The 25,940-nt window shown below is 54.2% G+C and overlaps 10 protein-coding genes across 10 annotated transcripts; 6 read left to right on the forward strand and 4 right to left on the reverse strand.

Moving 5' to 3' along the window:
* Window positions 1-248: 248 nt before the first annotated feature.
* Window positions 249-2,925, forward strand: VTJ04DRAFT_3087 (uncharacterized protein; the record flags this gene model as incomplete). The annotated part of the gene is made up of 13 exons (XM_069360948.1): window positions 249-538; window positions 592-700; window positions 767-856; window positions 918-976; window positions 1,057-1,086; window positions 1,173-1,196; window positions 1,263-1,322; window positions 1,388-1,549; window positions 1,604-1,781; window positions 1,859-1,886; window positions 1,943-2,485; window positions 2,545-2,626; window positions 2,685-2,925. The coding sequence occupies 13 exons, from the start codon at window positions 249-251 to the stop codon at window positions 2,923-2,925; spliced, it is 1,896 nt and encodes a 631-aa protein (XP_069221608.1).
* Window positions 2,926-3,144: 219 nt separating this feature from the next.
* Window positions 3,145-7,771, reverse strand: VTJ04DRAFT_3088 (uncharacterized protein; the record flags this gene model as incomplete). The annotated part of the gene is made up of 4 exons (XM_069360949.1): window positions 3,145-3,417; window positions 3,514-3,913; window positions 5,598-7,021; window positions 7,076-7,771. The coding sequence occupies 4 exons, from the start codon at window positions 7,769-7,771 to the stop codon at window positions 3,145-3,147; spliced, it is 2,793 nt and encodes a 930-aa protein (XP_069221609.1).
* A 998-nt stretch (window positions 7,772-8,769) lies between these two features.
* On the reverse strand, window positions 8,770-11,366 carry VTJ04DRAFT_3089 (uncharacterized protein; the record flags this gene model as incomplete). The annotated part of the gene is made up of 4 exons (XM_069360950.1): window positions 8,770-9,081; window positions 9,136-10,725; window positions 10,800-11,183; window positions 11,268-11,366. 4 exons carry the CDS (start codon window positions 11,364-11,366, stop codon window positions 8,770-8,772), a joined length of 2,385 nt encoding a protein of 794 aa, XP_069221610.1.
* Window positions 11,367-12,253: 887 nt separating this feature from the next.
* VTJ04DRAFT_3090 (uncharacterized protein) lies at window positions 12,254-12,750 on the forward strand (the record flags this gene model as incomplete). Its single annotated transcript, XM_069360952.1, has 4 exons — window positions 12,254-12,303; window positions 12,374-12,408; window positions 12,463-12,577; window positions 12,651-12,750. 4 exons carry the CDS (start codon window positions 12,254-12,256, stop codon window positions 12,748-12,750), a joined length of 300 nt encoding a protein of 99 aa, XP_069221611.1.
* Window positions 12,751-12,866: 116 nt separating this feature from the next.
* On the reverse strand, window positions 12,867-14,818 carry VTJ04DRAFT_3091 (uncharacterized protein; the record flags this gene model as incomplete). Its single annotated transcript, XM_069360953.1, has 8 exons — window positions 12,867-13,042; window positions 13,112-13,212; window positions 13,271-13,313; window positions 13,377-13,616; window positions 13,694-14,193; window positions 14,258-14,342; window positions 14,400-14,554; window positions 14,625-14,818. 8 exons carry the CDS (start codon window positions 14,816-14,818, stop codon window positions 12,867-12,869), a joined length of 1,494 nt encoding a protein of 497 aa, XP_069221612.1.
* Window positions 14,819-16,590: 1,772 nt separating this feature from the next.
* Window positions 16,591-19,230, forward strand: VTJ04DRAFT_3092 (uncharacterized protein; the record flags this gene model as incomplete). Its single annotated transcript, XM_069360954.1, has 2 exons — window positions 16,591-16,675; window positions 16,748-19,230. 2 exons carry the CDS (start codon window positions 16,591-16,593, stop codon window positions 19,228-19,230), a joined length of 2,568 nt encoding a protein of 855 aa, XP_069221613.1.
* Window positions 19,231-19,619: 389 nt separating this feature from the next.
* VTJ04DRAFT_3093 (uncharacterized protein) lies at window positions 19,620-19,859 on the forward strand (the record flags this gene model as incomplete). The annotated part of the gene is made up of 1 exon (XM_069360955.1): window positions 19,620-19,859. The coding sequence occupies one exon, from the start codon at window positions 19,620-19,622 to the stop codon at window positions 19,857-19,859; it is 240 nt and encodes a 79-aa protein (XP_069221614.1).
* A 47-nt stretch (window positions 19,860-19,906) lies between these two features.
* Window positions 19,907-20,403, reverse strand: VTJ04DRAFT_3094 (uncharacterized protein; the record flags this gene model as incomplete). Its single annotated transcript, XM_069360956.1, has 2 exons — window positions 19,907-19,966; window positions 20,158-20,403. 2 exons carry the CDS (start codon window positions 20,401-20,403, stop codon window positions 19,907-19,909), a joined length of 306 nt encoding a protein of 101 aa, XP_069221615.1.
* Window positions 20,404-21,642: 1,239 nt separating this feature from the next.
* On the forward strand, window positions 21,643-22,088 carry VTJ04DRAFT_3095 (uncharacterized protein; the record flags this gene model as incomplete). The annotated part of the gene is made up of 4 exons (XM_069360957.1): window positions 21,643-21,645; window positions 21,710-21,757; window positions 21,821-21,833; window positions 21,898-22,088. 4 exons carry the CDS (start codon window positions 21,643-21,645, stop codon window positions 22,086-22,088), a joined length of 255 nt encoding a protein of 84 aa, XP_069221616.1.
* Window positions 22,089-22,699: 611 nt separating this feature from the next.
* Window positions 22,700-25,866, forward strand: VTJ04DRAFT_3096 (uncharacterized protein; the record flags this gene model as incomplete). Its single annotated transcript, XM_069360958.1, has 6 exons — window positions 22,700-22,714; window positions 22,783-22,837; window positions 22,899-24,950; window positions 25,004-25,289; window positions 25,359-25,471; window positions 25,529-25,866. 6 exons carry the CDS (start codon window positions 22,700-22,702, stop codon window positions 25,864-25,866), a joined length of 2,859 nt encoding a protein of 952 aa, XP_069221617.1.
* Window positions 25,867-25,940: the final 74 nt, after the last annotated feature.

A 25,940-nucleotide genomic window follows, 5' to 3' on the forward strand; every position in this document is an offset into this window, starting at 1 on the left:
TGGATGAGGGGAGCAGTCAGTTTTGCTATGAGAGTGCCAAGTTCTGCAGTAGGTTTGTGATGTGAATAACGTCGCAGCCTTAGCAGCTGACTGTGAGAAATGGAAGGACTTTGTGGATGATGCTAACACATCTACGTCCATCAACCTGCCCGCTCGGGGAGGTGAGATATAAGCCCAGTATTCCTATCGCGCAGTGTTGGAAAATACTTGCGACTCGCGAAATACAACGAGCCTATGGGGCCAGGACAATGAGAAACCTTCGACATATCCTGCACCACAGCCTCCTCCTCCTTCCAGGGGCTACAGCTCTCTCGGCCGAGGAGTGGAGGAAGCAGTCTATTTACCAAGTTGTTACTGATCGGTTCGCTCGGACTGATCTCTCGACGACGGCAGCCTGTCGGACAGCTGACCAAATATACTGTGGTGGAACATGGCGCGGCCTGATATCGAAACTCGACTACATTCAGGGCATGGGCTTCACCAGCGTATGGATTTCCCCCGTCGTGAAGCAGATCGACGGGTACTCTCCCAGCCACGGGTAGGTGGAGGTCACGATATCAAATATCTGTAAGCATCGTTAACCAGCCTTAGTGCCGGGTACCATGGATATTGGGCCCAAGACATCTGGTCTCTGAACCCGGCGTTCGGGACGGAACAGGACTTAATAGACCTCTCTCAAGCACTTCACTCTCGGGGAATGGTGAGACCATTGGCCTTGCTGATAGATGAGACTTAGGCTTGTCTCTAACTCCAGAGCTGATGTTAGTTCCTCATGCTCGATGTCGTCACAAACCACATGGGCTATATGGGCTGCAGCTCTTGTGTTGATTACAGCCAATTTAACCCCTTCTCATCAGTGTGTCCCCCCGTCTCGGTTGTATGATTCAAAAGAGATCATCGGCTAAGCAGAGCGGCAGTCTTCATATTTCCACTCGCCCTGCACTATCGACTACAACAACCAGACTTCAGTGGAGATGTAGGTCGCTATCACCTGGAAGGACTGGACGTGGCTTAGTTGCAGCCATCTTTGCAATGAATGACTAACAAAATTCCAAGATGCTGGCAAGGGAGCACCACCATTGTCAGGTATGGAAGAGCATCAGGCCCCGTCCCTCTCCTCTGTCCACATCAGGGGTTATGTCAAAGAAACGCGCTGACGAGCATGTGCACAGCCTTCCAGACCTACGGACTGAGGAGTAAGCAATGTCAGCTAGTCTTCAGACTCTTGGATCCGTCTACTGACTCGAATCCCATGCGATCAGCTCGTTTGTAAGGAACACCTGGAACCAATGGATATCACACATCGTCTCAAAATATTCGGTGTAAGGCAGTCCCAGATCTCATCGATAAGCACTGAGTGGTTGCCTAACTCCTGACTTTGAGCCAGAGACGGGTTGAGAGTGGATAGTGCGAAACACGTTGAAACGTCCTTTTGGCCTGGCTTCTCAACCGCCGCGGGTGTCTTTATACTCGGCGAGATATATCACGGCGACCCGGCATACCTGGCTCCTTACCAGCAGCACATGGACGGCGTGCTAGACTATGCCACGTAAGTGTCACTCATATCCATGGACAGATGGCCTGTGTCCTGACACCGGAACAGTTATTATTGGGCCAAGAGGGCTTTCCAGTCTCCGAACAACACGCTGGGCGAGCTCGTCGGTGGCCTCAATACCATGAGGAACGTGGCTCGAGATCTCAGTCTATATGGATCATTCCTCGAGAACCACGATGTTGAGCGTTTTGCGTCCTTGACTCAAGACAAAGCGCTCATCAAAAACGTAAGCCTGGACTCCGATCCTTGTTCTTTCGCACCCAGTTGTTGAGTCTGGTGCTCACGATATCATTGGCGTGGCAGGCAATTGCGTTTACCATTCTCAAAGACGGTATGTGAATACCGATACTCCCTGAAATTGCCTGACGCAGCTCACCGTTTGATCAGGAATTCCTATTGTGTATCAAGGTCAAGAACAGCTCTATTCTGGTACAGGAATTCCAAGCAATCGAGAAGCCCTCTGGCTGTCTGGATACCAAACGGACTCTGAACTCTATACATGGATATCGAAGCTGAATAAGATCCGATCTCGGGCCATCTCTGAGGACAGCAGACACGTCACTTATATCAGCCAAACGATATACTCCGATGACCATACCATCGCCATTCGAAAGGGGCACTCGGGATATCAGTTGGTCAGCATCTTCACCAACATTGGATCCTCGAAATCAACGACGATTACGCTCACTTCTTCGGCTACGGGATTTGGGCACAACGAAGTCTTGGTAGATGTCATAGGATGTGTCTTGTTCACCGCAGATTCAAGGGGTGGACTAGTTGTTGGTCTCTTCAACGGGTTACCAAGGGTGTTGTACCCTAGAAGCCGTCTCCTCAGGAGTGGCATCTGCCCCGAGTTAACCGACACAGTTACCACAAAGACCGAAGCACCTGGAACAACGATCTCGACAGCGACATCGAGCTCGACAATAGGTGAGCGCGCTTGTGTCAACTTCGGTACCAACGCTGGTCATGACTAACAGATACTTCAGCCACAGCAACCTGCACGATGACGAGTGTGGCCGTTACTTTGAACGTCCTTGCCACTACTAGTTGGGGCGAGACTATCAAGGTGTACGTTCTTGGAGCTCAGGGTTGAAGGAATTATTGATACTGACGAGGAGGCGAACAGGGTTGGCAACACTCCAGAACTTGGGAGCTGGAGTCCAGGCAGTGCTGTTACCCTTGGTGCATCGCAGTACATACCAAGCAACCCGCTCTGGTCTGGCACAATCAAGCTTCCTCCAGGAGTGGTGGTTCAGTACAAGTTTATTCGGGTTGGTTCTTCGGGGACGGTTACCTGGGAGTCGGATCCAAATCGTACACTCAACGTCCCTTGTGCTGCTACAACAATCAGCCATACGTGGAGATAGTAACAACTGACAAGCGCCTTGCTTCCTCGCTTTGAGGTTTACATCACTGGTAGTGTATTGAGGATTGGTATTGTATGGGAGGTAAACTGGCCGCAGTTTCCTGGCCCTGCTCGTCGGTATGCACTTCAAGGGTGTCTGATGCTTGCGATGTAGTCTGGGAAGCACAGTGAGAGTTTGCTCCCATCTCAAAAATGAGTAGCATCTATGGGAAAGAGAAGCCTAGATGCCAAAAGCCGTCTTTGCCCTGAGCCAATACGTCATGCGCTCCTCATTCGCGCCATCGACACCAACACATCCATTGTAGGCCATCCATCCATCATCTGTGCCCGTCCGGAGAGAAGCACGCACATCGGCGGTGCACTTCTTCTTGAGAAACCAAGCCGCAGAGCCGAAGTTGAACTTGTCTGGCATCACCATGGCGAGAACTTCGTTGGGGGACTTGCCCTGGACCTGTTTCGCACCGAAGAGGTCTGTGGCATACTCGAGGACAAACTGTGGAGTGGAGAGTATGGGGATTAGCAAGAAGTTTCCTGGAAAAACAAAATCCTGTGGGGTGTTTAGACACCAAGGATCCTCCGGTAGTCTCACCTCGAACATCATCATATTTGCCGTGCCCTGGCCAGGCCTGCCAGGGTAGACGTTATGTTTGTATTTTAACTCCACACTTTCGAGGGCCATGAGAGCAACAGTGGCGGCACACTCCGCCTTGCTGAGACTTTCACAGGACCTCTTGATGAAGGGAGCAGCTTGGCAGGCTGTCCGGCATTCGTCTGGGAAGGCTGCCCCGTCACACGATGTCGAGTTGGGCATGACGTCCCTGATCGCCTGTGCCCAAGACCGTGGCAGATGGCTCACATCACCAGTGACCTGCTTGGCCGTCAGTGACCCAGAAAATGCGAGTCCTGGGAGGACAATTGTCGAGAGATGATGAAGACGCATGATGACGATGCAGACGATAGCGCGATAGTCGACGTAGGGTTTCTCGAGACTGTTCTTGAAGTAGGCAGTTGTAGGTCAAGTTGACAGCTCATTGGTAAGCCAAACCACGAAGGGAGTTTGGTGTCAGAGTGGTTTTCAACCAGTTTGAGTATGGGGCGAAGGGTTTCCACGGGTCCACGCTTTTCGATGACCAGAGCATAACAACAAAGAACACAAGTACCTCGCATCGACCACGGCCTCTCCCTTGAGGTGGTCCATACCGTAAGCCACAGCTACCATGACAGCGGTAATGTCGGCTACTTCGGCTTCCCATGACATAGAAACTCGTCTGCATTGTGTGACATGACGTTCCAGGTGCAAACCATCAATATGGACCACTTCCACGCCTATTCATTTGACCCAGGCGGTCATCAATGAGCTTAAGGGCATGACAGGAACATGACTCTCATCCACTCTCGTGGGGGACTAGTTAGACGGGTTGAGGCGGTTTTAATGGGCGCGGTTATCCGTTTTGGAGCTACTTGAAAGGGTGACACTATATAAGACGGTCAAGGATGGCAGTGCAGATAAACTTGACAGTCCCCAGACCATTTCTAACAGTAGGAATATCACATTCCCTCATACAAATACCAGTACACGAACTGAACAGATACGTGTAGTATTTTGAGCTAGAAACCATATGAACCCCCCTTTCCGCATCAGGACTCACCATGAACATTGGACAGTCAAAGGCATGTGAAGTTGTACAGAGTTCCCGTCGCTAGCCATCCACCCTCGCTGTCAAGACAATAAACAACAGTCAACACCTCGTGAATGACCTGATTCCCCCACTACTGATCATGCCACGAACAAGCAATCTTCGATCAGAAGCTGATTGCTTCCTTTAAAACCCCGCCGCTCGCCTGTCTTCCAGCTCCGAACACGGGTAAGATTCTCCGTACTCATCCGCGACAAGCAGCTTCATCATGTTGTCTTGAACTGTCCACCTGGTTACACACGTTCCTGACAACCGGGCTTCGAATGGTAGGAAGGTGCGTGGTCCATCGTAGTCCAAGTTCGGTGGTCCGGTAGTGCAGATCCGGGTCATCTGGCCCATCATGGCCGAAGGCCACTCGATTTGGGTTATTGGAGGGGAATATGTTTATAGAGGTTAGCAAGCTGCAGGATTCGGTGTTTTGCTCAATTCAGCAGCCTGGGATTGTTCCAGGTAGGACTCCAGTGCTGCCATTATGTCAGATCCTTTGTCGGTTTTCCCTGAACTCCTAACGCTGTCCACCTGTTGTGTTCGGCGGCCATTCGTCTGCCCAGATGTCCCATGCTGAGTGGCCACGTTTTCTTCGTCCCCTGGGTGATTCGAAGATTCGCCACGTCGATGCTTCATCTCCTGGTTCATTTGCGAAGCTCTTCCATCAAGTCCAACATTGTTGGCCTTGGTCCTAGGCAGCCTTGGAGGCACATGAGCGCTTTGCTCTTCTCCATGCCTGCCCCGACTTGCTGCTGCATCATTGGCTTGATGAGTTGTATGTCTGTGAGACGACCCATGGCCAGAGAATAAATCGCGTCTCTGGTCACCATGAGTTGGAAGAGGTCCGGGAAACGTAGCCGGGGGGGAAACTCTCTGGACGTCAGGTTGACCCCCCGAGCTCCCTGGAAGTTCGGAATGTTGATAGCTTCGTTGCTGGGGTTGAAGCCACGTGTGGCCTCCCACAGGTTGCACAGCTAGAGGGGCGTACGGTCCGGATATCGATGGAGGCGGATAGGCAGGATAATGAGTGGGCGGGGGAGGATAAGGTGGTTGCGGCTCATAGCCGGCATGCGGCACATAAAATGGAGGAGTTGGAGGTGGGTGTGGATAAAGGGGTGGCGGCTGCGCTGGATAATAGCCATTGTAAGTTGGGGGAGGATACCCATATCCCGTGTTGGGTTGTGGGTACAAGCCTGTTGTCGGCATCGGATCAGCCGCCATCGCAGGGTAGGAGTGGCTGGCTGGGTAAGGTGGCCCAACGTTGGAACCCGAATTGGCCGAGGGGATTGTCGACCGCAACGGCTTCGGAGGCGCAAGCCTTGTTGCGCTGAAGGGCAGTTGCTCGGGCCACTCGGCCCTCCAATGCACAATAATGTTCCCTAGGCTGAGAGCATTGGTGTGCTTGGCCGCATAATGCTGGATTGCGCTTTCGAAGGCAAACGCCTTGTGAGGACCCTCGCACGCGCTGCAAAAGAAGAGCTCCTTGACAATAGACTTTTCAAAGAGCGGCTTGATCTTGGTGTCAAAGATCCACTTCATGTTTTCGAGTGTGAGCTTCTGGGTAAAGGGCCCTTCAGGAGGATCTTGAATGGGGCGTCTGCCCATGGCTTTGGCTTTAGCTGCCTCGTCGGCGACGTGTGCATAGAACCGTTTCCGGACATGAGTCAGGGAGTTAATGGCGAAGAGCGCGCAGTTCTCCCTTGTCGGGTTCTTGACCTTGGGCCAGCGGGCCTGGACAGTCTCATCTGCAAAGCCGGCGATCTTGGCCCTGAGAGGACCTTGAACTTGCTCCCATTCCTTGTCGATGCGGTCTCGAGCTTCCTTCTTAGCAGAGAGTGTCGGCTCAAGGAACCGCCTTCCTGGTAGCTCTTGTTCGCCGCGCCGAGGGTCATTGGGATCCTGAGCTCTCAAGGTAGCTGGTTCGCTGTGTGCGCTTTGCTGGGGAAGAGACGGAGGCATGGGAAAGCCTCCAGTTTTCGGCGCAGTCTGTGGGTGGAGTTCAGGGGCAGGAGGTAAGGCCTCGAATGCACTGGTCGGAAGGCCGGGTGTCGAAATATCGTGCTTGTTTTCCATCCCTGGGTGTAGCATGGTACGCATCTTGTAGATGCCGCCGGTTGACTCCCATTTCTCCCACTTCCACGACTCCTGCTTGTGCTCCTTACCGCGGCCTGCAAGCCCTTTTAGCCACTCGCTCAATGTTCCTTCGCCCATTTTGAAGACCTCATGAAACTCTGCTTCGAGAGCTTCAACATCGGACTTCAGAAACAGCTTTGTGGCCCGTGAGGCAGCATCTGAAAGTCCATTCTCGAAGGCTGTGGCCGAGAACACATTACGGTCTGGCGTGAGGTAGATGTAAGGAAGAGCAGGTATGATTGCCGAGGGAATAGATGGTAATATTTGTAAATCGAGTTCCTGATTAACGCTTGTTAGGGAACCCCAACAACGAAATTTTCACGAGTCACTTACCTTGTAGGTCACTTTGACAAGACACTGGGCACATAAACGGCACCCAAAGGTCCAAATAGTGACCACACCATCATCTCCGGGCCCCGGATGCTGAGGATCCGGAAAGGACTGCGGTGGCTGTCTGGGAGGCTTTCCACACTCCTGACAAGTTGCCGGACATGCGAGACGCCACATGTCAACTTCGCTCTTTGACCGGAGCGGAGCTGGCATCTGCGGCCAAAAGAGTCGACGCGATGCTTGCCAGATGGCATTGGGTCTCATAGGGCGGAGAAGCCCATGGCGAGAAGGGGATTCGGGTTCTCCCGAGAAAGGAGATGCTGGATCAAGAAACCGATTGAACCGTTTGTTGACGGCCAGGAGATTCCCCAGAGACCTGGGAGGACAAAAAGTGAAGATATGATGCCAGACCTCCGGGGCCAGGTGAGATGGGTCAGACACATGGGGATGGATTCCCGGATCATCCTGGGTTAGCTTGACTTTCTTGTTGACCCCGTGGAGTGGCGGAGGGCCTGGTGATTGCTGCCCTTGATCGGAGAGGTTGGGGCCATTGTCGGCATCGGCGGGCGATTTGCGCTTCTTGTCAAGACTCATCGAATCCTTGCCTGCCCCGGGGTTGCTGAAGCTTCCATTCTGTGATGTGGTAGATAACCCTCCCTGGGGTTTGCCGTCGCCGGCTGGCTCATGGGACTCGGTCATGGTGGCAGACAGTCAGTCGGCCATGCGATGCATCTCTGATACTTGGACAAGGTGATGCAAACAGAATGGCGCTGGAAGCCAGCTGGCAAAAATTCGAACCTCGCAGCGGCGAGATGGAGCAATTGGATGCCACTTGTCAAATGAAAACGGTTGAAGATGCGATCGGATGACGGATCCAGAAGGAACCTCAGCTGCAATCGACCCTGATACCCGATTAAGCTTTTATGCCCCAGCGGCACTGGTGCAGCAGACCCGGGCAGTCCCGCCAAACGTTCAACGCGTTAGATTGGACGTGACCGTGGCAGATGCGGTGTGATGGTTAGAAAAATAATTGTGAGATCCCAGGCTGGCCGATCAAGATACTGCCAGCCAACCAAAGAGCGGCTGCGAAGAAATCGGATGGCACAACCGGATACCTGAGGTATCTGCTGGCAGGTTCACCGATAAGAGTGTTGTCCTCGTATATAATAGAGGTGAACTACACGAGGGGACGGGACCCGGAGGGACAAGACACGTACGCGAAGTTATCGCGGACTTAGCAGGGCATGAAAGTTTGTGGCCCTACAGCGTACGAGGACCCTCTTGGTTCATGCCGGTTTGACATCGGCGGCGGGCAGTGGGGCGAACTGGACTCGGATTATGTAAGCAATGATTGCTTGTGTTTGTACTACCTACAGGACACCGATGAGAGCAACACAAAAGCCACCCATTGACAACCCCCCCATTTGTATCGTGTCTTGAACATGTCTAGGGGGCGTTCGTTTCTTCATCCACACGCCTATGGGCTTGATGTCATCATGATGATACATGTCTTCAGAGACGTCAAAATGCCTGCCCAACTTCCGAAGAAACAATCCTGAAAACCAGAAAAACAGCCCAAACTCCATCGACTTGCACCGCCCCATATACAATATCTTTTTTACCTTTTTTGTGTTTCCACCGAGAGAACCATTGAAGCAGAGCGAGCAGCATGTATGGTAGGTAGAGTATACCGCTGCTCACACAACCTCACCGATAATCTTGGCCGCCTCGCGATATGTCTGGAGCAGCTTCTCACACTTCTCGCGCTCCTTCTTGACGGTATCGTCTTCATACAGGAGCTCCTCGAAGAGAGACTCTTTGTACAGCTCGCTGACGAGACGGTTCTGGACAACTTCCTTGCAGTGGTTGACCAGCAGGTGCATGATGGCCTTGGGAACCTGGTCGGCAATGGTTTCCCGGACAATGTTGAAATAGGAGCTGATAAGGGCACGAATGAGCTCCGTCTCCATGGCCTCGCGATCCGTCATGGCGGGCTCTCCATTGGTGAGCTGGAAGAAAAAGTTAGCCGTTTGCAACATGAACATCCAAATGTTTCAACGTACCAGGTCATCACCCTTGGCGATCCCATCATCAGGGCGGACAGGCTGAATGGGCGACTTGAGTGCCTTCTCTTCTGGCCGCCGCATGCTCTGGCTGAATGTTGGCTCGACCGATTGGTTCACGTGGCGGTTGATGGCGGGATTCGACGGCGCAGCACCCGGTCCCATAGCACCGTCTTTTCCAAAGAAGTAATTAAGGAACGAGTCCTTGGCGTTGCCCAGGGCTTGTCCGTTGAACCGAGACGGGGATCCAGGGCGGCCACCGTTGAGGGCCGCAGCAAGTCCGCTGGGCGTGCTGTCGCGGACAGCAGGCGACATGCTCCGTCCTCCCTTGACTGGGAATTTCCGCACCGAGGCTGTCTCGAACTTGTCGTCATCGTCATCGTCCGCAGCCGGTGTCTCCGTCCCATTTGTCGTGGCCCCAAGCTCCTTCAGCCGCCGGCGCTCACGCCGCTCGCGCTCCTCCTGGATCAGCCGCTTCCGTTCACGCTCCTGCTTGCTGCTCACGACCTGGCTCATGGCAGCGGCTGCACCGAGGAAGTTAGGATGGTTGGTGTTGATGTAAGCCCGCTGGATGGCAATCAGCGACTCGACATAGGTCGACGCTGGGCCAAGCCTCTCCCGAAGAAGATCGGAGACGACCTCGATGAGCTTAGCCTGTAGCCTGGGGAACCTCGAGAGCTCGGTGGAGCCGCAAGTGTGGCAAATCTTGATAAGTTCTTCGTAGACCAACTCGACGCACCGCTGGCTCGGGACCTCGAGAAGCTTGATCTGCGGCTTGACGAGCAGGTCGAATGCCATCTCAGGAACGAAGAGGCTAGGGCGAGGTCCCGTCGAGTTGCGAATTGCGGTGCGGATATCAGCGGCCGAGAGGTTCTGGGTAGGATCAATGCTTTCCAGAGCGCTGCCAAAAACCGAGTTAAATATGTAGTAGATACGGGCTCCGCCGCACAGCTCCTTTGTGGAGATGTCGGTCGAGGTACCATCAATTGAAGAGATGAAGGCCGTCGCAAAACGCGTCATGAGCTGGAGGATGAGCGAGCCGCGGTGCTCCTTGCCGCTGAAGTGCATGTCTCCGTAACTCGCGAGCTCTTGCTGAGTCTGGCCCATGAGGGTGTTGAGGCGAGCCTTGATATCTGGCAAGCGATCGCGGATATGGGCCATCAGAGTTGTGTTGAGCGTCTTAGCCAAGTATTGGGTACCGCAGCGCGAAGCGATATTCCTGTATGCAGGATGATGCCTGAAGAACTCGGCCTCCGACTTGAGAGCCTCAGACATGGGCTTGTTCCCCTGGATATCTTGCTGGGACCGATTCACCACGCCAATCCAGCCCAGTTTCAGAGGGTAGACACGGCCCGCGAGAATGTCGAGAGCATTGGTACCGTGGTCCATCAAGTCGACCTTGGTAAGCACGCCAATCGTCCTTCTTCCCAGGGGGTCGACATGGCGAGCGAGCTTCAAAGCTTCAGAGTTGACAATATCGACGTTGGCGGGGGAAACGGCAAGGATGATACTGTTGGGTTTTGCGATATACTCGGATATTAAATTACGAGTTTGCTTCTCGATGTCGGTAGGTTGGTCCCCGATGGGCACCTGTCACGGAGCGGTCAGACTTAAATGATTCCCATCCAGGGCCCAAAGAACATGGCGGGGGAAAGCTCGCTCACCTTCGTAAGGCCTGGCAAGTCAACAAGGGTAAGATTGAGGACATGCGGGGAGAAGATCTTGAGATTAATGGGCTGGCGATTGATGCCCTTGTTGGTGCCTGCAACTCGCGCAGTCTCGTTCTCGATTTCCCGCTTCACATCGGCGAAGTCGGTGAAACGGCGGTTGGGAATGTGGTGGAACTCTGCCCACTCATTCCGAGCAGCAGCAGTAGGGCTGCGGTAGCCGGTAGGCGGCTCATCGTCGCCGTCCTCCTTGGGAACATTGATAAGCTGGAGGATGAGGGGCCTTCGGGTGACGATGCCGGCGCCCCTAGGAAGGAAGTCCCGGCCAACAATGTTTTCAAGCACCGACGACTTTCCCGCGGATTGGGATCCGACGACTACCTGTAGACACACAAACTAGGTCAGTAACAGGCCTTGGACCGGACTGGGCAGGGATGTCGGTGGCTGGTGGGGGCTTGGGCGCACGATTTGCGGGAGGTCCAGGGAGTCATTGCCGATGGTGTTGAAGACAAGATCCTGGAGCTTGTTGACAATGGATAACAGGTCGTCGCCGAGCGCAGCCATGGTGACGGTCTAGGACAAGAAGCAGGCCTGCTGACTGGAGAGAAAGAAAGACAGAGGAAGTGCGGCGAGCCGGAACTTTGAACTCTCGGCAGAGATAACAAAGTCCGCTGGCAGATTCGGAATCGTGCGCAAAAGTGGTAGGTGGGGCGCTGTCCAGAGGGCAGCCAGGTGAAGCACGAAGAAAAAAAAATGATGAAGCCTGTCTAAATCGTCGTCGTGGACTGCTGGGACTTGCTGACGATGTTTCAAGAGACAAGGCGGACGACTGAACAAGCGGGCGGCAAGGAGTGATGTGTCTGCCAGTGCCGTCGGGCTGCTATGGAGCGAAGGATGGAAGTTCGACGACAAAAGTTTGGATGCTCGAAACTGGGGCGATTCGGTCTTGGCCGTTGTGGATCAAGTCCTGGACTCTGTAGTGGAACCCGACGTCTCCCTTTCGCTGATGATGTCCAATGCGCATGATGATGGGCGTCAAAAAAAGAAGGAAACCTGGAAGGTCCCGGTCCACACACCGCGTCCGCCGAAACAAGTGGTCAAGAGTTGCCGGCTGCCGGGTTTTGGGCCTGAGGCTGAGGTCTACTGTGTGTCATAGGTACAGTGCGTCTTTTATCACCGTGCGACTGTGTACGGATTGCCGTCCCGCTGCATCTTTCCGGAACCTGATCTTGGCATGGAACAACCTACCCACCACCAAGACCAACAAGTTCGACCTGAGCGAGGTTTGGAGAATATCCGAGTATCATCAACTCTAGGTCTGAAAAAAGATATCAATTTGCACTGGAGGTGGCCACTTTATTTCTGGCTCATTTTCTGGCCACACTAACTCGACCCTTGACGACCGCCTGGACTACCCATTTTACCATCCCACCTTCACAAACGAAGTAACCATGAGCACCTTCGGCAGCCCCGGGGCATTACCAACAACAAAGCCCACTCCGTAGGTCCCTTTTCCATCAGACTGTGTTGTGGGTGCCATGTCCCTGACCTTCTCAATCACGACAAAACAGACCTCAGAGAGGAAGCTTTCCTCTGGATCATGAGGGTAAGTTTGTTGTTGGATGCAAGATGTCGTGTTGCTTGCTGACACGTTGCTCAGGGGAGTGCAAAGATGCCATGATGTCGTACTTGGGCTGCCTGAAGAAGGTCAAGGGAGTGAACGAGGATGAGTGCCGGCAGCTGGCCAAGTCATATCTTGCATGCCGCATGGATCGGTATGAAGACCCAGGGACCCGTTTTGGGCTTTCAGTATTGCAGCCTGACTAACCCTCGCTTGTGACCATACAGCAACCTGATGGCGAGAGATGATTTTAAGAACTTGGGATTCAAAGAACCAAGTAAGCCAACAGATGGCGAGGTAGGAGTAAAGGGAGAACTCAGGTGGTAGTCCTTGCTGTCGTTGATGGTTGGGTGGGATAGCACACCACGAGACAAGCTGCTGTCAAATGATACCATTTCCTTTTGACACGACATATTGTTATTTTTTTAAACTTGGAGTACATATCAAATCCTCTTCACCACCAGCAGTCCAGACAAATACTCACCAACACTCGGGGTGCGACGCGCTGCAGTCCGTTCCGCTCCGTCCTGCCCTGTTGCCTGACTACCTTCGTTGTGATGCTCTTCATTCAGCCCGAACAAATCCAACTGTTTTATTTTCCAGCTCCGGAGCAGCCACACTGAGAAGGGCGATGTTAAAACACTGAAGTAGAGCAGAAGGCGAGCAATGAAGGATAGGAGACACATACATGAGATGAAGGCAGCAACATACATTGCCCCCGTAAACACCTGGACATGAAGATATGCGTCTTGGCCAGATGTCCGCAGACTTAAACCGATCACTTCGGCGCTGTTATAAAGCGTTAGTCACCTGGATAACATGCGGGGGACCGGCACTGGAAGCATACAATGTCGCGGGTACTAGCAGTATGAACCAAAATATCGAAAACACTGAGTGGCCTGTGAGCTGTCGAACTTCTATGATCTGGAGCTCAGGGACTGGACACTTCTTACATGATGGCAACAGCGGCAAGCCAACAACCTCGGTTCCGATGGGTGCTAGACACGGCCAAATGATGCCGGCGAAGGCTCCAAAGAGAGAGAAGACAATCAAGCCACCGAAATGAACCCCAGCAAATATCCACAGGAAGAAGGAGGCAAGAGCTGCGATTAGTGTGCCAATGGCGGCAACATTAAACCTCCCAAGGTGGTCACTGGCGAACCCGATGATAGGGCGTCCGATGCCCTGGGACACTAGAGTAATAGATACGTAAGAATACAGCAACACAATGGGCTGGGAGTTGGAAAATGAGTTGGGATGTGTGACTCACAGTTGAACATGGCGGCTGCGAGTGAACCTTGCCCGGCTGTAAACCCTACCGTCTGCGCATAGTCGGTGATGGAGAATATAAGGATAATGTAGCCCAGGATGCTAAAGATCCCCCAGGCCATCAACAGCCAAACCTCTTGGTACCGGAGAAGTTCTCGGTGGAACGCAACATGGATGGAGCCGACTTCCTTGTTCCGGTCCCGCATGATCAGGCTGCAAAACGCATTCACCACGAAAGCGACGATGGCGAGAATTCGAAACGCCCAAGCAAGCCCAAGATTTGATATCATGGCGTTGGTTGCCAGCGAGTAGACGAGGCCGCCAAACCCCGAGCCCGCAGTAGCTATGGCATTAGCAAAAGAGCGTTTCTTGTCGAACCATTGGGGTATCACGGGTGCTGGGGCGTTGGAACAGAGACCCATCCCGAAGCCGAAACACACGCCCTGGCTGAGGATGAGATGCCAGATGTGCGTAGCGAACGAAGCCGCAATGAAAGAACCCCTGAGCAGCGGACAGTCAACATCTAGCTCAAGAACACCTGGCAGAGGAAATGCTGGTCACTCACCCCACCAATACAGCGCCAGCTCGCATGGTAGGAAGTGTTCCAAACCGACCGATGGACCAGGTTGCAAACGGGGATATCAGCATGGCTGCAAATGAGGTGTTAGCAACGTCTGACCTAGGAAACGCAACGGAATGCAACGTACACATGGAAATTGATAAGCCGCCGACAAACGCGAAGCCGAGTGGAGAGGCACCCTCGATGCCGCCGGAACGTAGGTAATACGCGAGGAAGACAGAATACGAAGAGTTCAGGCCCCAGGTATGGGCGTTGACGAGGAATGCAGCAAGAACAACGATCCTATAGGTAGAGCGACTTGGTCAGGATGTCCGGAAGAAAGTGTCCATAGGATGGTACTTTGACTACGAACCAGCCATATCCCCCTTCCTTGAATTCGGTTTCTTTTTGGGACTCTGTTTCGGCAGGGCTTTCCTCTGATACAACTGCCTTTTCTTCTGTCTCCTGAACAGAGGGCTTCTCCTGGTTCGTGTCGAGAGGACCAGGGGAGGTCGACTCCGAGCTCAGGGATACCGGCCCGTCGACAGTAACGTCCTTGGTGGCCATATTCTCGGCCCGGTTGACGTTGATTTAGACTTCACTAGGGTTCAACGAGTCGAAGGCAAGTATTGATGTCGTGAAGACTAGCCTCTATGGTTGGGGTGTCATTTGGGGCTCTTGCTTCAGAATGCCAGATTACAAATAAACCCTGGAGCAATCTCGAAAGAAACCGTTGTCAAAGGCCGGAGCCAACAAACGCTGAATGACACGGTAATATGTATTCCATTGTGACCTGGCAAGGAGCGGCCAACACTGATGCCACTGTACCTTGACAAAACGTAACTAGCGTTGTTTGAGGTTCGCGATTCCGAGGTGTTGGGATCACCACCTCGGCCATCCACCGAGCCCGCCAACGGTTGCATCTCAACTTGGCTTGACTCGGACATAGCGGGAACCACAGCTGCATCAAACAGCAGGGCAGAGAGTCACTAGGGCTGCGACCCAAATCCGAGAAGGTCGATCCCCCAATGGAACATCGCCATTCACATCCTCGGCCCCGACAGTTGAGGCGGAAATCTTGTCCCGTTGCATTGGGGACGGGAGGTCCAGGCTCCCGGCGATAGTGCTCCTAAAAAAAAAAAAAGACTCGACTCCGTAAACGTGTCCAGGGCTTCCAGCTCCTTGACACCGCAACATTGTCAAACAGAGACGACACGAATGTGTTGACACTGACTTCGAATTCCTTCCCTGTTCATGAAGCGGTGACGGACTTCTATAAGCACTGGGTCCGCAATGGGACCCGAGGTTGCTTTGGCGGGCTGTTGTGCGATTCCCAAAACCAAGTTGCATCCATGGATGTGCCGGTGTGGGCCTGCCTCACCTTCCCAGCATCCGGACACCGGGTGCGGGGAACCGATGCCGGCATCCTTGCACCACGTCCTGAATCGGACTGGAGCCCCTAGTGTGGTTGAGCTGGTTGAACACAACGATAAAACAAAAGGGAAAGGGAGACTTGATGATTATAGTATGCTACACTAACAATACGTTAGGGGAAAAAAATCCTCAGACGCCCACCATCAAGTACCTGAGTCGGAGGAGCTTCCGGAAACGCCCAGAAAAAAAGTGATCCTGCTCCGTAGTGCTGCCCTTTCTTTTCTTGTTGGCGTTGGTTGTTCTTCCAACACGTGATCTTCAACACAGAACCCGACCCTTGGGCTGTTGTGTTGTCTTATGGCCGAGACTTTCCGATGGAGACCTGAGTTCATCAGTCAGAGCGAATGAGCATCGCCCAGCACAGTTGGCTGACTGGTTCCCTAGTGAGCTGAGCAGCCAAAGAAAGGAGAAAATGGGGCATCTCAGGTTTGTTTCTTTCACAAACCATTCACGAATATTCACAACATTTGCAGGTGACCCTTGGGTCCAGGGTGTTGTGTTCCATTGTTGCCCCTGGCCAGGCCCGGTCACCGGGGGAACCCCATGTTTGTCTTTGTGGACGGGCCAATCAGCCGCAGCGCCTCACCAGCATACAGCTGTACATCTCCCGCTTCGATGGACGGCCACTTGCACCTTGAGTCATCCTTCGGTGGCCTTCTCTGCGCTGCCGCCCGTGTTGTGTTTCATCCAACCTGCCTAGCAACGTCATCGATCTGTCTAAGACCCCGACGGTAAACATTCCCAAGGTCCCATAAATCGACACAGCGGCCGGGCCTGACCGCTCGCGCCAGCTGCCGCTGCCTTCAGCTCCGTACTCGATCCCAAATCCTGAGCGTCCTCAGCCTCAACTTGCAACAGTTCTCAACTTCTCTCTACATTGAGCTGCACTCTTGAAGGTGGCCGCCATGTTCACGCGAGGCAGGTCCAAGGAGTGCGGCTCCCGAAAGGTGACGCCGCCGTCTCCAGCCTACATGACGAACGAACAGTTTGGTATGCCTCTCTCCAGCTCGCCGAGGAGACCCTAGGGTGGATGGTTTGCCCCGGTGCTGACCTGTTCGCCAGCGGCATACCTCGCCGACCTTCGAAGCCATCGCGTCAATAGACCAGCTGGCGCTCGCCCTCCGCCCGCCTCCAAGTTTGACCATACCGCCGTCTCATCCAGCGCCGTATCTCCTGCCGGAACGTCGTCTCCTTCGCCGCCCCCGATCCCTCCTACCCACCGTCACCAGCGTGCCCAATCCGATGCAGACAGTGTCAACCCGTCTGCCAGCCGTCCATCCCTCGCTCCAAGCATCCGGTCGACATATTCCACCAGGCCGGCCGGCAAGGACTATTACCCCGACAAGCCCGTGCAGCCGCTGAAACCTTCCGAAGTTGTGCCAAGCGCAACATACATTGAGCGTGGCCAACGGTGGATGGAGAAGGAGGAGGCACACTCTCTCAGAAGAGCCATGGAGGATTTGGACCTGCAACATGAAGCCCAAAAAGCCAAGCAGCAAGAGGGGGATGAGGAGAGTGACGAGGAGAAGCGCATCTACAACGCCGCTCTCAACGAAGCCGCCGAACTGGTGTGGCAGCATCAGAACCCCGGAAAAGTACCGCAGCCTGGGGCGCCATATCGATACCGACCGCACCTTAGGAAGAACAGCTATGCACACGCCCGCACTGCTAGCGTTGGTCGGTATGGAAATGATGTTGCGCCCACCGGTCTTGCTCGGGACTCGGTTCGCTCGCGGTCAGCCTCGGGAAGCTCTACTGACGGAGACGGTCCCGTCGGCCGAACGTCATTTGCCTCGTTGCCTCACATCTCCACTCCCGAGCCAGAGGCACCGACTTCTGTTCGGGAGCCCAAGTCCTATGGTGATGTGCACTCCAGGTCCCCCTTCGCCAGGCCTAGGGGCAGACAAAAGCGAGCGAATAGTGGCGAGGATAAGAAGCCGTTCTCAGGCGACCAGATCTGGGAGGAGCCAGACAACGAAACCTCGACCGATCGACTGGCGGGGACGTCGCCAGACGATGGCGTTAAGCCTCTTCAGCCGAAGCCCAAGGAGCCTTTGAACCGTATCCAGATCACTCCGAGGGTGAGTACCGAGTCCAAGACGAGCTCGCGGTCTCCCTCACCCGAGAAGTTGGTTTCCAGATATGAGATCTACAAAAACCCCCCTACCCAGTCGCGGAACCCGGAGTATACAACCAACCCTCCTGTGCCGTCCGCGGCCCGGCGTGATGACGTACCCCGGAAGCATGGCATGGAGATTCGCAGCGACGAGATCAGGCAGGCCACCAGCATGAAGCTGAAGGACCGCAGTCCCAAACTGCCCACTCCATCAGCTGTCAGCGATAGTCCTGGTCGACCTATCGTAAGCTTTGACAAGAACTGGAAGCCCCCTGAGGAGGCTACTGACGATAAGTCAGACGATCCGAGGGCCGGCCGCGGCGGCGGAACCAGCCACCCGGTCTGTCTCACCCCGGGCGGGCTCCGCCAGCAGCCGCAACAAAAGCAGACCCCGGCGATCCCTTCTATCGCTGTTTCGGACGCTACTGCGCCCCCGCCGCCCGCGCCGTCGGTGCCGAAGCGTACCCAACCCCCTCCGCCCACTATTCAAGTAGATGCTCCTCCGTCCATCCCGGTGATCGCGGTGTCGGACGACTCGTCGACATCGCCCCCTGCCATTGTGATCGAGCCCGAAGGAGGGGGGAATGCCGGTGGCCCAAGCATCCCTGTGATTGTAACCCCGGATGACGGCGGCTCCTCGTCCAACGCAAATGGCGGCTCCAGCCGTCCGCTTCCCACACCACAGCCTGGAGGTCCCCGTGTCCGGCGCCCTCCTCGGGCGAAGCCCCCCGCCGGCGCTCGTGCCTCGGCACTCTGCCACGAATGCGGCCTCCCTCTCCAGGGCCGCTTTGTCTCTCTCGCTGGAAGTCCCGAACGGTTCCACCCCCAGTGCTTTACATGCTACCAGTGCGGCACCTCCCTCGAAGCACTCGAGATCTCTCCCGAGCCCGACGACCACCGAGCAGCCCGCCTGGAGCGTATCGCGCGCCGCGCCGCAGGCGAAGTCCTCCCCGAAGAACCCGGCAAGACGGCCGCCGACGATGGCGACGACCGGCTGCGCTTCTACTGCCACCTGGACTGGCACGAGCTGTTCGCGCCGCGGTGCAAGCATTGCAAGACGCCCATCATGGGTGAGCACGTCGTGGCCCTGGGCGCCCACTGGCACTTTGGCCACTTCTTCTGCGCTGAGTGCGGCGAGCCTTTTGGCAAGGGCATGACGCATATCGAAAAGGACGGTTATGCGTGGTGCGTGTCCTGTCAGACCAAGCGCACAGAGCGCAGGGCGCCCAAGTGCAAGAAGTGCCGCAAGGCAGTGATCGGGCAGTACATTCGTGCTCTGGGCGGGGAGTGGCACGATGAGTGCTTCCGGTGTGCCACGTGCAATGGAGGATTTGATGATGGGCAGATTTTCCCCATGGAGGGTCGCGGCGCACCGGGCGAGTTGTTCGTCCTGTGTACCAAGTGCATGGAGCGGGAGTTGAAGGCTTGATTGTATGGGCGCTATGTCATTTCATGAGCTATGAAGCTTTACGAATCTCGTGTAGCATTCGGAATTGCTGGAGTCATGGTTGCCTTTTATTAGCGTCATTGTTGTCATCATCTGTGCGAGCCTAGATTTATTAGGGAATGATGATGTCTGCATCGCTTCGTCACCCATATTATTACGGAAATACAAGACTGTCTCTCGGGCATCCCGTAGTGGTGTCATGTTGGTTGGTTCTGTGATTAGGTACAAGACATTATCACAGAGATTGGTACTCTGTGAGGATGTACTCAGGAACTCTGGGGTCACGTTAGTGGTAGAATGGATTTGTATTTCAAGATCCCCATCTTCAGAATGTGCGAGACTCAACTGGGAAGAAGTGAACATAGTGAAGGATGGACCATACGTCATCTTCTTGGGCCAGTGATCCCCGAGAAGTCGCGAAACGCATCGTCTGGAAGCACGTACTGGCTGATAAACCCTGGCAGAGAGCCATCGTTGAGATTACCCTATCATCAATGAAGCTTCTTTCCGCCAGTGTAGCTCCCATCCCGAATTTGAAAAAGCAAAAAGCAAACATCCATCCTCCAATTCGCCATGAGTCCATCCATCCACCAAGACCAAAGCGCCGATGACTCCCCGGAAATCGCCTACCCCCAGATCTTTGTCGCATCCATGTCGTTCAATGACCACCGACTTGCTCCTGGTGCACCTCTAAGGTATCACCATCTTGCATCTCCAACTGGTGAGAGCATGGCAGGGTTAGCGGCTGGCTGTTTTACGGTCTCGTTTCGTCTGGGGAAGAGAGAGGGAGAGCAGGACACCAGGTGCCGGACAGTACACCATCAGAGGAGTCATGCCAAATAACTCTCGACAGGTAGCTCTTCGCCCCTCTCTCCCCTCCTAGTGAGAAATTGTAGGAACCCAACATACCGTGTCTGGAGTGTCTGTCGGCTGAACACGCTGACCCTCAAAGAGGAAGCGGACGGAGTTCAGCGACTTGCCCTGCCTCTCGCAGAACGCAGTCATCAACTTCTCGAGCTTCGTCGTACGCTTGATCTTGAAGAAAACCTCGTTATTGTTGTCCGTGACCTTGATATTCAGATGCTCGGTGGGCGGAGGTGCTTCCAGGCCAGGGTTGGGCTGACCCGGGCTGCCGTTTTCTGCGGCGTCGGCCATGGTGGATGATGGTTGTGCTGGGGCTTTGGTGTGGAGGGAAGTCGGTGCGAAGAAACGCGAAACGTTGAGGAGCGCGGTGGACTGGCTTCGTTGGTCAGAAGTTGTGGAAATTTATGGTTATGTTTTGGTTTCAGAGAGGAAGAGGGAGGCGGGAGTGGAAGTCGCGGTGGGAGCCTGGAGGTGGGGGAGGACGAGAGAGGTCTGCAATCCCAGCCGTCTGGTCAAAAGTCAAACTTACCTCCAGTAAGGTAGATGCTCTGGTTGTCGTTCTCCGGCTGGTGATTTTGACGACCAGCCTGAAGAAAGTACTTTGAGAGTCGGTGCCTATTGAAGGTGGGACACGGAAAGAAGGAATTGTTTTTGGATGATTTGTGGCGCTCGTTCGGTCTGAAGAGGCCGTCGCGGTTTTGGTTGGGTTCAGTCCTGTCGTTGGAGGTTGTTCAAGCTTCCAGTGGCGTGGCGGGGCTCTGACGAGCCGACAAAATGGTGTGGGGTCAAAATGCGCCTGCCTGACCTGAGCTGAGCCATCCGCTTGAACGGGGGGAGAACAAGGACGACATCACAAGCCCTGATGATCACCTAACAACCGAGAGTTCCATGCTCCAGGATGTTTGTACCCATGCTTCAACCAAGCCATCTGAGCTACGTATGCCAAGATTAAAGAGCTTTTTTAGAGGTAGTCTTAACTTTCATCTCGTGCAGGACAACATATTCTTTTTTTGCACCAGTTTTCGCCTAGCGCATCATCCAATGTTCGATCTTGGGTGGCTACCTTAGACCTACGGAGTACAGTAGTAAGTACCTTAGGTGCAGATAGGTAAGAAGCTCACTGCCAAAGCTGCCCGGATTTATCAGAGACAACACCACATAATAACGAGATCGCTGACACTTTCTCAACGGAGAAACCCGAGTTTGATTTGGGGTGAATTTCCATTGGTCGAGGACTCTGACGTTGACCACATATGGAGAACAGGATAATAACAGGCATCTTGGTCAATGGACAAAGACGATTGCTCACCGTCGTGTCAAGAGAACTCACCCTAGAGGTCGTCTGTTAGGTGTTGGATCAGGGCCCCTTGATCCTGTCCCAACACCACCCTTGAATCACCTACGATATTCCAGCTGCTCGGTTTCCCAGTCCTGACCTGAACCAGCCACCTGGAACACCGAGAAACACTATCGATTTTCCACGCCCACTGCTCGACAACAGGAGCATTATTCACCGAACAAATCCATACAATGGTTGGTGCTCGGCACCATCACAGGCTCTGAGCGAAAGTGGCCAAGCTGACACTGTTAACTCCAGGGATTGGAGCAGGATCTTCAAAGCAATCCTCCTTGCCAACCACGAGCGGTACGTCCCAGTCCCAGCCGATCTCTAGAGCTTGAATGAGGTGTTGACCAAGACAACATTTAGTGTGCCATCCAAGGTACGTGAGGGAGCACCTTACATCCATCCATACGTTTTGTCATCTTGCTGAGATGGCGACCTAGACTGTCTCACAAGGAACGGTTACAATGAAGCAAAGTGCACAAAGTTTGTTGATGCTCTTTACGAGTGTTGCCGCGTCTTCTATGAAAAGAATGGAGACCAAGCAACATCGGCAAGTTGTCCAAAGGCAAGCCTGCTGCGCTTGAAGCTTGAGCAGCGCAAGAAAGACCGGCAATGCCGCATCCCGTCTTGAGAGCAGGCAGGAGAGAAGAGAAATGAAATGTATCAACCGTCCAGAAATGTCCACCCGAAGGGAGGCATCGGGTAACTTGAACGGAGGTGAATTTCTCTAGGCTATCATTGAGCGCGCAAGAGGTCTTTCGACCTGAATAAGCAATGAAGAGCTTATCCCGAGACTCTAATATGAATGCCATTGACATTGATGAGAAAGAAAAGAGAAAAAAATCGTCAAAATTTCCGGCCTGTCGTGGGAATTTTCAAGCGTGGAAAGGGTGGGGCGGTGGTCCGTGCTCCACAGTGTGGGGATCGAACCAGGGACAGGTCCGGATTTTCTTGGGGAAGCTCAGTGACGCGACGCGGTCCGCATGCAACTTCAAACTGCACCTGAGAGAGTGGACTCTAACTTCGAATCTGGATCACCTTCGCCGGGCAGCTTTGTTTCCTCCCTGTCCTGGCCAGTTTGAGACCCATTCTTCAATTTAATAACCTGTCGATGAGAATGCGATAGGTGACCCCGGCACTGCAGCTCAGAGTCTGTCCCAACCTCCATCGATCAGCTCAGGCTGCCAGCCACACCTCTTTTCCGACTCGCAACTTGAGGCCGACGGCAACTCTCGACTCACAATGGCGCCTGCATTTGTAAGTCGCTTTGTACCTCCTACAGTCTTTATGATTCTACGGGTATCCTCTGACCATGCTTTCATCAGGACTATCCGGCCTCAATTGAGAGCTCTCGGTCTGAGTTGTCGAGCCCAGCCCAAGGTAAGCCACCTCAAATTGGCTCCTTCCATCATCCGTCCAAGCCATTGACATGTCATCATAGGGACAGCAGGCGAAGATATGGAGCAACTCGAGCCGACTTATCAGGGGGACACTCTCCGGGCAGGCGAGGAGGTCGACCACTTTGCTGCGCAACTCGACCGCTACAGCACCAACTTGACGGGATCCCCAGCCGAACAGCGCGCACAAGTTTTCAAACTTGTCGAATCATATTATGCCTATACTCGCAAGAGACTCGACGACTTGCGCCAGCGCCAACCACGAAAGCGATCCTCTCGCGGCGCCAGCTGGAAAAGGACTGGCCCGACAGATATGGATGTTGATGAGACCGACGATGGTGCTTCTTCGAGACATGGCGGCGATGATGTGCGTCGCATCGAGGAAGAGGCCCAAACGTGGGACCTCCTCCGGCGAGTTCTGCCCTTGCGCTATCGCGACCAGACCGCAGCACATCTTCGAAACACCGACGACTCCTCGAATAAGACACGCGGGCAGTGGTGGAACGAATTTATGATTTCGGACTCGGTCGCACGGGAGAGGAAAATCGTGCTTGAATGGCTTCAAAGCAGCGCAAGCCAAGGTCCACCTATCGATGAGGTCGTTAGTCATCTCCAGCGGAATGCTGAGAGAGGCGACATCCTGGCCCATGGATGGCTCCATACCCGCCACAAGATCAAACTTCAGAAAAAGGTCAGTGGCTACCAAGGGGTGCTGGACCACCGTGACCGCGCAGTCTCGGAAGCGCATCTGGGCTCCAATACTTTTGTCACTCAGCTGGATCCAGATGCGGTCACCCGGCAGGCCCGCAAGCTTGCGCCCGAGGACGAGTCCTTCGAGTCAGCGATTTGGCTGGGATGCTTTGAAATGCTTCGCCGCGGCTGCTCCATGTCAGAGATTCGCGACTGGTGCGCTGAAAGGACCGAGCTCTGGAGGGCGGCTTCCATTGCCCCGCTGCCCCTCTCGAACCCCGAAGACGAAGAGCAACTCGACTTTGATCCCGGTTCCCTCGTTCTGTGGAGGCGCATGTGCTATGCGGCCGCGCGCGAGGGCGGGACTGGCAAGTATGATCGGGCGGTGTATGGGTTGTTGGCCGGCGACCTCGACAGTGTGGAGGCCGTGTGCAAGTCCTGGGACGACTTTCTCTTCGCGAATTATAACGCCCTTCTCCGGACACAATTCGACTCATACCTCATCAAGCACGGCGGCGAGAGCGTAGCCAAGGTTGCTCAACAGTTCCCCGCGTTCAACGCCGTCTTGCACCATAGCGACCCCGTGACGGTTGGCAAGCGTCTCGTTGCTAAGTTGGAGTCTGGGCCTCAGACCCAGACAGAAGCCCTGCGGCCCCTCAAGGCACTACAGGGTGCCATCGTCGCCAACGACTTGGACCGCCATCTCCTACACCAAGGACTGGCGCTGTCCAATCACGCCAACCAAAGGGATGAGTCGAAGTTGATTCCGAAGATTGATGTTCCCGGATTTGAGGGCGTCAACCCCGCCAAGTACTTCAAGCTAACAGATCACGATGGCCTTCGTATTGTCGCCCATGTCCTCATCATCATTTCTACCCTCGACCGCCTTGCTGGTTCGACGAAAGAATGGGGTGCAATGGAAGCGCAGCATCTCTGCCGTGAACACGTCATTGCCGCCTACATCAGCTACCTGCGTCTCACCGGCCTTGAGGAAATGATTCCCCTCTATTGCTCCAAGTTGTATGGGGAGCGGGCATTTGAGGCTCTGAGCAGGAACCTCATGCACATCGTGGACAACGACGCACGGTTGAACCAGCTTACCATCATGAAAAAGCTGGGGCTTGATGTCGGGGCATTCACCAAGAAGCAGCCCGCCATTTATCTGGAGGATGTTGATGACAAGAAGGCCAAGTGCGAAGCCAATGGGAATTTCAAGATCCTCGAGGACAAGCCTCCGACTTTGAAGTATGGCCGGGTGGTGACCCCCGATTTCTTTGGGGAAGACCCCGATTCCATCCATGTCGATGACGACGCCATCATCCGCGCCATGGAATGGCTTCTCTTGTTTCCGGAATTTCTGGTCGAGACCTGCCACTATGTCATCCGGATTTATAAGTATTTCCTCAGTATGTTGCTTGTCCTATCTATCTTTTACTTTGTCAATGCTAACGGGTTACAGAGAAACAAAAACTGCGAGCTGCACGGCAGTTCAGCGAGCGGGTATCCGGACGCGAGATTCTTCGGACCAAATCACCCATTCCTATCAGGGATGCCACCGAGGACCCTGGGCCGGGTTGGTTTGACGACTTTGCGAATGGTGATTTCCCTGCCGAATTTCTTGAAACCTGCCGTATGAGCAAAGAGAAGCTCATCAGCCTTGTGCGAAACATGTGGGAGCTGGAGTGTCTCGTGCGGGCCCTCGATTCCATCGAGACCCTGGCATCCGTGGCTGGCCTTAGCAGGGAGTATGTCTACTGCCATGAACACCTTTTTGTGCTGCTACTGTTCAGATGGCTGACGTTGCTCAACAATAGGGGGGAAACTAACACGTCTCGGGAGATGTGGCAACATACCGTCAAGGAGATCCGCATGGCTAAGGCATGCATGGAACCTGTTATCAAAGGCTGGCTTTTGGGTGACAACCCAGGTATGAAGCAATTTATGACACCAAAACGTGCAAGTTATGCTAATTATTATTCTCTAGAACCCAAGGACGAAGACTTCAAACTCCTCCGTCAAGCCTACCTGCCAGAAACCGTCCTAGCCTACATCAGCTGCCTGCAGTTTGTGGGCACCTCCCTTTCGCGGGACTACTTGCTCGAGTGCATGGACTTGGCGGCCAAGATCGCCGAGAAGGACTCAGATGTGGCCAAGGAGTTCATGCGCTGCGGCCGGATGAAGGAGCTCGTCGAGTCGCTCGCCTCATGCAGCAAGGCCCTGGCAGTTTATGCTCACGAAAAGAAGGGCCAGGCCGTGTCGTCGTCGTCCAAGAAGATGCGGGAGATGGGCTGGTCTAGGGAGCTGTGGACCGTCAAACCGTGAGCAGCGAGGCGTGAGGGACATCCGGTTCTTTGCGGTGGGTTTTGGCATGATGTGTTGGGTGAGGAAATTTGAAT

The sequence above is a fragment of the Mycothermus thermophilus genome (assembly GCF_041956435.1).
Source record: "Mycothermus thermophilus strain CBS 625.91 unplaced genomic scaffold VTJ04scaffold_2, whole genome shotgun sequence".
Taxonomy (NCBI): Eukaryota; Fungi; Ascomycota; class Sordariomycetes; order Sordariales; family Chaetomiaceae; genus Mycothermus; species Mycothermus thermophilus.